Here is an 11743-nt window from a genome sequence, read left to right as displayed (position 1 = left end):
CCAAATCCATATAATTTTGGGGTCCTTCACGTGACACCACTGACATAGAAACATAGGTTTTTCAAAAAAGAATTTGAAATATTCAAAGACTTGCATGGGGGGCTCGCAGTAAATCCTTGTACACAGGGGCACAGAATTTGGTGCAACACCCAATCCCCCAAGGTCTTATACTCTCCACCAGTGTACACACAGCTAGACTCCACGTGACAGACAAGACACTGTGTATATTCCACTGGTGTAAAGTAAGGACATTTACTCAAGTACTGTACTTAAGTACACTTTTTTTTTTTTTTTTTTTTTTTTTTACTTTACTGAAGTATTTCAAAATGTCAGTACTTTTACTTATACTTCACTAAATCTCTGAGGCAAAAATTATACTTTTTACTCCACACAATTTTTTTGAAAACTTGTGTTACTCATTACTTTGTACTCTAGGTTTTGATTATTATGACAAAACATACATTGCACTTCAGCCAAATACATTTCTGAAATTTGAAAATAGCCAATCTACAAGCTATTTTCAAAAGATTGTTTAAGCATTTTATAGGCCTACATTTGAAAATGTTGAAATGGGACCTTCTGCATAATTTGTACTTTCTACTTTTGGTACTTTAAGTACATTTTGATACCAATACTTTTGTACTTTGACTCAAGTCAATTTTGAATTCCAGACTTTTAATACTTTTACATAAGTAAAGAATTTTGGTACTTTTTCCACCACTGGTACATATACTGTATATTCTTCATGCATTTTCCATTCCATCCATCTCAAGGCACCACCAAGCTAGATTAAACTCAATCCCTCAAAATGTTTCATTTATTTTTTATCTTGAACTTCTCTGCTCAAAATCTAATGTGTTCACAGAAGACCGATTATCACCACTATTTCTATGTGCCAAGAGAGGAATGCTGTTCTGCTATGACTCCCTTTTCAATGATTAAGCACCACTCAAATAACACCATTGTATAGCAATGTCTTTCAATTCCATTCTTTTTGTCTCACATAGTAAATCATTTACTGCAAGGTTCCAAATGGAACCACAAGGGTCAATTTTTACTCTCCCAGATTGAGATGAACACTGAGGCTTTGTATTAATCATTCCAATAAGCATTGGCGTGAGAGACTTGGGTGCAACATTCTGTTAGTGATTCTTTTTGGCAATTCTCCTTGCTGCTGACATCCAGTGCTACTGCTTAGGGGTTGGCATTGGGGCATCGGAGAACAAATGAATGGCTCAGCCCGGAGTGCATTTTTGGAAAATAAAAAATTCCACTTGGAAACTGCACCCCTCCTCCCGCATTTCAAAATGGCCTGATAACGTGAATGGTTTTACAGTAACTGTGAATTAATCGCCGGCATGCCAAACTTTGGCTGTCTATCTTTATCTCACTGGCTGCAAAGGGGAAAATACAGTGGAGCAGAGTAGAACTGCGAACTGTGAACTTCTAGAACTTGTATGTGTGTTGTTTTTTCCTGGATTACGAATGTACACTATGGATTACGTGAGCTTGAGGACCAGCTGTTTTGTTTCCAAAACAGAGCGAGTATGCCTTGCTGTCACCTGTCTTTCAGTCTGACTCTCTCTGTGTGTCTCTCTCCCTTCTCACCAAGAACCAGTGGTGTTACTTAAGTAAAAGTATCAATACTGCGAAGTCCAGAATTCAAAATGTACTTGAGTAAAAGTACGAAAGTGTTGGCATCAAAATGTACTATATGTTTGAAAATAGCAGATATACAAGCCCACAACGCGTTGCAACGAGACGCGTTGTGAGCTTGTAGATCGTCTATTTTCATATAGCCTAGGTATAATATAGGGCTAAAGTGGATTAATGTATGTTTTTATAATATAATAGGGTATATATAATAATTTATATCTGCAAAGTAACTAGTCAAATGTTTTCAAATAATTGTAGTAGAGCAAAAGTACAATATTTGGATCCAGAGATGTAGTGGAGCAGAAGTACAGAAAACTGGAAATTCTCCAGTAAAGTACAAATACCTCAAAACTGTACTTAAGTACAGTACTTGAATAAATGTACTTGGTTATTTTACACCACTGCTTCTCAGCGAGAACTAAGCTAGAAAACAGGTGCCCTGGGACAGTGGGAGAGTGGATTGAACCACGCCTCTCACCTCAGGCTATACATTCCTCCGCTCAGCTCAGATAGGAGACATGACAGACAGCAAGCTGCTGTGTGGGTCCCAAATCCCTGCTGCATTTCCTTCCTGACAAGCACGCACACACGCATGCATGCACACACAAACTCATACACTCAAAAAACATATGTGCAGTGGTGTAAAGTAACTAAGTACATTTACGTAAGTACTGTACTGTAACTGTACCCCATATCATGAATTGTACTTGTACCAGTGTTGATTTTGTCGACTAAAACTATGACGAAAAATGTTTGTCGACTGCGTTTTTTTCACTGACGAAAACTAAATTAAAACGAAATAAAAAGTAAGCTATGTTGACTTAAGACTAAACTAAGACTAAATATATTGACAATTTCGTCAACAAAATAAAAACTAGACTAAAACGTTAGGGAGGTACTAGTGGAGAAGAGAGTCATTTTATGTTTGGTTGCTCTCAGATGTTGCGTACTGAAATTAGCAGATCTACAAGTTCACAACGGGTCGCAGAAAGCGTAAAATCAGCCATTACAATGTCATCAAGGCCTGCCAAAATACATTTCAGTTGACTAAATCAACTGTAGATTTAGTCACCTAAAATCTTATCATATTTAGTCGACTAAAATTAGACTATGACTAAAACTAAATCAAAATTTGCTCCCAAAAACAACACTGACTTGTAATCAAGTACAATTTTGAAGTATTCGTACTTTGCTTGGGTAATTACAATTTCTAATACTTTTACTTCTACTCCACTACATCTCAGATCAAAATATTGTACTTTTACTCTTACTACATTTATTTGAAAGCTTTAGTTTCTACTGTAGTTACTTTGCATATATAAATGATTATATTATAAAACATACATTAATCCACTTTATCCATCCATCCATCTTCAACCGCTTATCCGGAATCGGGTCGCGGGAGTAACAGTTCCAACTGAGACTTCCAGATTTCCTTATCCCGAGCAACTTCCTCCAATCCCTCAGGGAGTATACAGAGGCGTTCCCAAGCCAGTTTGGAGACATAGTCCTTCCACTTTAGCCCTATTTTATACCTAGGCTATTTGAAAATAGACGATCTACAAGCTCACAACAAGTCGCATTGCGATGTATCATGCACTGCCACATGAAACTATTACACCCCCTCCCCATCCCCCCATATCATGAAGATTTAACAAGCCTTTGCAGTGAGAAGACGAAAAGTCAGAAATTATAAAAGGCCATAAAAAAATATTTCTGCACATCATAGGGAATAGTATATATCTTATAGCTACATCCTATTTGCTCCGTTTGTGATCTATAGAACGTCTGTAACACATTAAGGTCAGAGAGGGGTTGATGGTGGCAAATCCATCAGCTAGTATGGAAGCTTTATCTCATGCCTCAAGATACATGATTACACATTTCAAGATGATTTATACACCAACTCTCCCCAAAACCTATAAGACCTTTGTCTGCAAGATCGCTCTTTCCTTCCAGAGAAGCTTAGAGGAGAATAGAGGCATCTTTATTCCAGATTTCCAATGTAGGCTGAAATTTGTTATAAAACTATTGTATTCAACTTGAAAATGTAGAGTTAAATTTGCTATCAACCCCTTAATCTTATGACTTTATCTGTCTCGGACCCCCAATTCAGAGGAACTCATGTTGCCGATAACACATTAATTTACTATCTGGTAGGTTCAAGGGGGACACATTGTGTAATATTAGATGGCTGAAATAACAAAGATATTTTACAGGGTGAAATACCAAATGGTGATTGGTAGTTAAGGCATTGCCATTTGTTTCCCTGCTGTTATGAACATATGTTGAGGGAGATCGAACACGCACGGACAGAATACTAATATGATTGTCTCCTCACTTGGCAAACAGCTGTGTATTTGAAGAGTACTTAAGCCATCAGCGGTAGAAAGAAATTGGGAGGAGCACTAGCTTGTTCAGGCAACTGCTCGATGCATGCACTGTTGCCATGGCCACTTACTATGAGTGACTTTTCTGTCACTTGTAAAAAAATGAAAATAAAGTGTAGTTGCTTGTTTGGGCTTGCTGTTTAATGTTGTAAACCAGTGGTTCTCAAACATTTTCATGTCAAGGATTCCCCCAAAGTTTTAGAAAATGATTTTCCATCGCATCAATGTGTTGTGAGCTTGTAGATTGCCTATTTTCAAATAATAAATGTGTGTGTGTGTGTGTGTGTGTGTGTGTGTGTGTGTGTGTGTGTGTGTGTGTGCGAGAGAGAGAGAGAGAGAGAGAGAGAGAGAGAGAGAGAGAGAGAGAGAGAGAGAGAGAGAGAGAGAGAGAGAGAGAGAGAGAGAGAGAGAGAGAGAGAGAGAGAGAGAGAGAGAGAGAGAGAGAGAGAGAGAGAGAGAGAGAGAGAGAGATGCGGGCTAGTCGCTTCTTTTGGGCACATTTTTGTTGACCTAGCCACTTGTTTCTATAGCAATATCTGGCAACACTGGGTGCATGAGATGCTGCAGAATGTAGAACCGTATTTTGAATCTACCACCCATGTATTTTCAAACAATGTTTTCACGTGAAAAACACTAGCTATTTGTTTCTTATTGCTCATTTCGTTCTAAAAATAGGTTATATGTGTGCCGAATAGGTCAGGTTTCAGCAGGAGAGTGTGTCGTGACATTGTGCTTTTGTGTCCCCAGGGAGGGCCAAAAAACCGTTCACTTGATATTCTAAAATGTCGCCAAGTATTGAGGAAGAGCCAAAGCTTGAGAGGTTGTTATTCTCACAGCATGCCTACCTGTCTATACAAACAAGGGTAATGAATCTTGATATTGTTACACAATGTGTGGTTTTATATACTGCCTGTATGTGTGAGTGTGTGTGAGTGTGCTGTGTCTGGTTCCCAAACCTTTTAGCCCGGGATCCAAAACTAGTGAAAACAGCAGATCTACAAGCTCACAACGGGTCGCTTGGCTCCGCGTATTGAGCTTGTGGATTGGCGATTTTCATGAAAATATTAGCTTTTTGGGGGTAATGTTTTGAAAGAAATTATAATTAAAAACAAAATGTAGGAAACAAAAATATTAAGGGACCCATAAAAATGTGTCCACGACCCACAAATGGGTCCAGACCCAGTTCTCAAGAACCAGTGCTCTATAGTGGGTGGGATCCAGAAATGAATGGATCCCGTATTCTCACACACACACACACACACACACACACACACACACACACACACACACACACAGTCGCTCTAGCACACTGGGCACATAGCAACCCACAGCTCCATGGTAACACCTCGTCGTCGAGGTGCAGCGGAGGACTGGTGTGTGAGAGAGCATGCTGTGTTTCATATTCCATCCAAATGAATGTATTACGATGTGCTTCAGTCTCGCTAATCTGAATTCATATTCATGGCATTCACTCCCACGCAACGTTAAACCCACGTGAACTTCTTTCAAGGACTTCGGCTCCTGTTTATCCACGGTACTTTGATAATGTCAAGGTTGTACTGTATCTTTCAAGGATTTCGAAGACTCGAAGTTGCCTTCATTATCCAGTAAGGGGAAATACTGCTAGTGAAGAGTAGAGAGAAAGACTAGAAAGAAGCAATACAAATGCAATACAATAAAAAAACATAATAAAGGCATTATAAAGAATTGTGTACACACTTTCACATTCAATTCACCTCTAGTGCCTAGCACTTTACTATACTTTGTTGTAATCCTAAAATATACACTTTGGTGACAATTCATTTATTTAGTAATTGGATCTGACATAACTTCTAGGCATGTACAATATCAATCAATTTCTATTCTTTATAGTACTGTATAATCTGACTAGAATGGAGCATACTGTATTCTAAGTGCTCTTTACTCAGGCCATTAGCTCCTTGCCTGGCCAGTGCACTCCATACAGTATGGATTCCCCTATAGTCAGGGGCGTTAGGGAGATAACATGGACATGGTCATTTCGTGCTAATTAGTCTAAAAGCGGCAATTTTTGCACAGATGTAGCCCAGGGCATGCTCTAATGATTTAGCTAGGGCGCCCGAGTCGGCGACCTTCGGGGTCGCCACAGCGGCCAAATCAAGTTGGGCTCCCATCGACTTTCTATACAGGAGGAAAAAACTTTTTTTTTTTCTGAGTATTTAAGTAGGATGTGAGGGGTCTAACTGGAGGTTTGTCGTGATGCTGAATCCATTGCAAGCATTTGTTTTGCACAAAAACATTCCTTGGGCTATAAATGGCCCCAGAAAACGATGAGTTATCACTTTTCACAATTTTGTGGGCGTTTTGGGGGGCATTTATAGCCCAAGGAATGTTTTTTTGTGCAAAACAAATGCTTGCAATGGATTCAAGATCCTGACAAACCCCTAGTTAGACCCCTCACATCCTACTTAAAGCAGATTTTTCACTATTCGTGAATGCCCTACTATGGACCAGAGCCAGGACTCCCCATACAAAAGCCGGTTTTCCATACCACTTTTTAGCCCGACACTACACGACACGGCACGAGACCGCACCGCACCGCATTTTTTATGTAGGTTTTCCACTACAGTACCCCCCCCTCCTCTCCTCCTCCCCTCTCCCCCTCCTCCCCTCCTCTCCCGAAAGAAATCCACGCCCCTTTCAACATACGGATACTCGGATAGGATCTTCTCAGTCTGTAAACACAACGGAGATGCTAACTTGCGCTAATTATTTTTAGAGATGTGGTGGACAATGTTTTAGATGCCACACACTCACACATGTCTTCATCGAGTCTTTACAACTATAGCGACGACTAACGTTGGGGTGAACATAGTGAAATAATAACTTATTGGCCAAACTACACAAAGAAGAGTAGAGGCTAGTTGCGCTAGCATACCTGCTAAGCTACAGTACAGTACATGTAGGCTACTGTAGATTCTTTTCCCCATTCAACACGGAGATGTGGTGGACAATGTTTTAGATGCCACACACTCACACAGGTCTTCATCAAGTCTTTACAACTATAGCGACGACTAACGTCGGGATGTTCATGGTCAAATAATAACTTTATTGGCCAAACTACACAAAGAAGTAAGCTAATGTAGAGGCTATGCTAGCGCAGCAACAGTACAGTACATGTAGGCTACTGTAGATTCGTTCCCCCATTCAACACATGCAGTTACAAATACAAACAGGAGACATCTCACTGAGATCTATATAAAATAACGGATTGCCGACGCATTTGCCGTTGATAATTGCGACTCGCGACGATATAGCCTATGTCCACTGTTTGTGTTGGTTAATGTTCTTGGTGCTTCGTGGTATCTAAACTGCAGGGCTGGGGAACACAATTCTGCCTAATCGTCCTCTTTATAAACAGATATATAAAACAAACAGGCTTTGCTTTTATATTTGATTTGCAGCCGTGACTGCATACTAAAATCTGTCTCAAGTTGTTGTGTTGAAAGACACAGCTCAGCCGTGAGACTCTGTCTCTGACCAATCAGTATCAGCAGCGTGTATACGTCACTGATTTGGCCTCACTTAGCCCAGGCCGGACCCACTCGAGAGTGGAGCCGTTTTAGTACCCCGTTAAGTACCACTTTCACACCACTCTACCCAGTTCCTTGTAGTGGAAAACCTGACACAAGTGGGCGGTGTGGTGTGGAGTGGTGTGGAGTTGGGCCTGTGGAAAACCGGCTATACAGACTCAATGACTACTGTACTGTAGTTCATTCATTCATTCCTTCTATCACCCCTTTCCATCAGGAGGTCCAGATAGCATCCCACCCACCCATGTCATCCACCCTCCGCCCCCGTTTCAAAGCATGCACAGGGGGGACGCCGCGGAGCCAGTCAGCATCCACAGCAAAACCACAAAGCTGATCCCAAACTTCGGCATATAAACACACTTAAAGTATGTAGGCTTAACCTCCCCAATTAAACGGATATTACAAGTGGAGAGTAAAAAAAAAAAAACACAGGAATAATGAGACGTGGGGAATTCTGTTTTTCCGGCACAGTATGGGAATGAGGGTGGCGGTGGATTTGAAGGGGGGGTGGGGGCACAGGAAACTGGGAGATAAATTTGCAAATTACATTCCATGTGTGTTGTGGGCTCGGGCTGGGACTGGGGGGGGGGGGGGGCTGCTGTAAGGGTCTCTGGGGGTGGTGGCTGTTGCATTAGGGCCTTTGTCCCTGCAGTTCAGAGAGACTGGTGTTGGCTTACAGTGGGATCTGGGGAACGCCGAACACTCCGTTAAAAGCCGGAAGTGCATTGTTACCGTATGGTTATACTGTAATTGTAGGAAAGGGCTGTTTTACCCTATGTTTTTGTACAAAAAAGTAATCAAGTATAACATTGTTATAACATTGTTGTTGTTGTTGTTCGCTTCACTTAATTTTGAATTCTTCGCGACCATGCAAGTTGTAGAAGTTGAGTGTTCCCACATTTGTATGCACTTGCTCATGAAGCATGCATATTCTAATCATGATTTAAAGGGAAGATGGTTTTCTTTCAAGTAGACTATAAACTACATTCTCATATCAGTAAATATAATAATGGCCACATATTTATGACTATATATTATAGTTGACTGGTGTGCAAGAGCATCCATAGGCCTACATGTCAGTGTAATCATATCGGGACCTGAAAATATATTTTTGTCGATGATAATGAAGAGAGGATCCATATCAGCTGCCAGACTCCCAGACTGGAATGGTAAAAGGGTGGGGTTAAGACCCAGAGGGGTTAGGATCAAGTGCCCTCTACCCCTCTTACAATATGAAAGGGAACCAATCACACAGAACAAGATATAGGCGTAGGTCGCGTTGCTGTGATCCATTATGGTAGCGGGTTAAATTCCTCTCTAAAGTCTCCGTTTGGGACGTTGTTCTTGCTGCGTGTCAGGGTGGTCAATCTGTGCCTGTGTGTGCATGATTTAAAGGACAACTTAGTTTTTTACAACAAGGGTTAATATTTTAGATTGTAATTAGAGAAAAGACAAAATCAGTGTTAAAATGTCTTCCTTCACGTTTTCATCATTTTGATTTCAGTGGGTGGGGGCATGTGTACTAAATGTATTTTTAGACACAATAAGCCCATTCCCAAGATGCACCGCAATCTTTCATGGGCAGATGTGACTTATGGGGGCTAGTAGTGTTACTGTAAATAATAATAAAGAAATCACCTGCTTATTTTGTCTAAAAATACATATTTAACCAGTTGTACACATGCCCCCACCCACTGAAATCAAAATCGCTAAAATGACTAAAACGATAGAAAGCAGTAAATGAAAACATTTTAACACTCATATTTGCTTTTCTCTAATTACAATCTAAAATATGAACCCTTGTAAAAAGAAAAAAAAAATGTCCTTTAAACATTACTTTTGTGCATGTCTCGGTATGGGATGTTGGGATGTTGACACTGTATTGACATGTTGTGCGTTTGGTTTGAACAATGTACACTTTGACAAGTAATATGAACATTGAACATGCAGACAAAATGTAAAGTTAAAACACTTTCAACATGGCGTTCTAAAGACGCTATTTTCTTTAAGTGTTCACCCCAGGGATGCTGTAGGCTTGTGTGGCTAATAAAATATTGCTACTTATTTGTGATTGTATTTTGTATTACTTTCCATGCGCCATCATGCACACCATGCATGCAAATAAAAGAAATGTAAACAACATAGTTTAACCAGCACGGCTGCACTATCTCTGCATCTTAGAAATAGCTAAAGGGGACATATCTCTGAACAAAAGGAGAGCTCTGGTTGTCAACCTGTGGAATGTGCATGGTAAAGTAGTATCTTCAAGGGGCATTATTTCATTGGGGGCAGCAGAGGGATTACTTTAGGAAGCGAGAGGAACTCCCAGACTGTGAGGGGAGGCAGAGTGGGAGCTGGGCTCTACAGCTGGAGGAGGTCAAAGTAGCGCTCCATCCACTCCCTTTAGTATTTTCGTCTTTCTCGGGACTGACAGTAGGAAAGCTGATATAGAGAGATAGCATAGTTGAAGCATTCTTGGGTGGGTGGAAAGGGGGATGTTAACCACTAGGCCTACATTATCTCTGGCTACATGGCATGAGATTTCATCCAGCTGAAGACAACCTGTTGAAAGGTCACACATTTGTGGGGAAGATACGAGCAAAGGGAGGGATAACGCGGTGAGGCACGGTCCCTCGACGCCAGGGGTCCCTAGGGAAGCCTTCAAGAAGGGTAATTGGGGGAAGGGTGCAAGGGAAGGGGACACTTTTAAAGACCTCTTTGGCCCATTCCCTGACCTCTCTAAGGGGATTAAGGGTTTAATGAACTACCTATCGGAGGCCAGAAATTGTGAGCGACACGCAATAGAGCGATGTGGAGGGTGGCTCTTGTTGGACTTGGAATGCTCATGTGAGCACGCTGAGAACAAATACGCTGGCCATGAGGAGTTGAGTCAGGCGGCTCACAACGTCACAAGGCCTCTACCAATAACCAAAACTCATTAAAAACTGCAAAATAACCTACTGCAAAGTGCAAACACACTTCACCGTCCCACTCCAACACAACGTTGAAACACAACATAAGCCGACACAGTTGTTTTAGCTGCAGGCTCTGCTGAAATAAAATGTCACAGACAGTTGTGTATGCGTGTGTAAATATCTGAAATGAAACAATACAAAAATGTCTTGTTATTTTGGACAAAAAGGATGCAACAACTTCTGAATCCATCCAGAGTTATACAGCAGCTGCCAGCTAATTACTTTGTAAATTAGTTGTTACAATGAAACATGGTGTTATAGTTGCACTCATAATATGACAGCATTGTAACCACAAAGGTACAAAGTGAACATGATGATTGCACCTATAATAGTATAAGGTGCAATCATATTGACTTTGTACCTTAGTGTGGTTACAATAAAACATTGTTGCACTGAGAATGTTTCATCTCGCCATTATTTAGCATCTCCCACACCTTTATGGCTAAAAGCAGCTTGCCTGGCGAAAGTTCTCGAGTAGAAGAGTAAGAAGACTGTGTCACTGTCACAAAAAAGAAATCGTGCTTCAGGCGACACGGTTTTATTGAATGCAGCTCGTGTGAAGCTCCACTTCACTTGTTGATGTGGGCGTGTAGGGACTAGGGAGGGGACAGACAGGGGGGACAGCAGCAGCACAGAGCGTGAGGCATGCACCGACACCTACAGGCAGTACCGCTGCAGAGTGCGAGAGGGGAAGGATCGTTCTCTTTCATTTCAATGGGGCGCTTATTGTGAAGCCTACCTGTTGGACCGCAGCGAGGGAGAGACGGCGGAGCTCACAGGCGGCCCCCTGAGCTTCGGGATTCAGGCGACTTTAACATCAACACATCATCATGGCACGAAGGCTGTTGCTGCTTGGATTGCTGGCGCTCTCTTGTTTCGGGACTCTGCGGGTCTGCAGTGGATTTAATATTGACGAGCGGTTCCCGGTGATCAAAGAAGGGAAGACGAAGGGAAGTTTCTTTGGCCTCTCGGTCGCGCTGCATAAACAGACGAAAGGACCCAAATACCTGTAAGTTACCAGTGTGCGTCAGGTGATCTCTGTAGCCACTTGTTAGCCTTTTTTGTCAGTATAATGGTTCAAAATGTTGGCTTAATAGGTTAAATAAGGGGATGCTTAATGATAAATGGCTTAAATGCTTTAAAAAGCTTG

General features: G+C 41.4%; 1 protein-coding gene across 1 annotated transcript in view; it reads left to right on the top strand.

Moving 5' to 3' along the window:
- The first annotated feature begins 11363 nt into the window (after positions 1 to 11363).
- Positions 11364 to 11743, top strand: part of itga3b (integrin, alpha 3b) — a 58661-nt gene continuing 58281 nt past the window's right edge. The window contains exon 1 of the mRNA XM_080747453.1: positions 11364 to 11602. Within this exon, the coding sequence (XP_080603579.1) occupies positions 11424 to 11602 (179 nt within the window). The 5' untranslated portion in view covers positions 11364 to 11423. The remainder of the gene's footprint in view (positions 11603 to 11743) is intronic.

This window comes from Nannobrachium achirus, assembly GCF_963921795.1.
Source record: "Nannobrachium achirus genome assembly, chromosome: 18".
Taxonomy (NCBI): domain Eukaryota; kingdom Metazoa; phylum Chordata; class Actinopteri; order Myctophiformes; family Myctophidae; genus Nannobrachium; species Nannobrachium achirus.
This window is presented reverse-complemented; position numbering and strand designations above follow the sequence as displayed.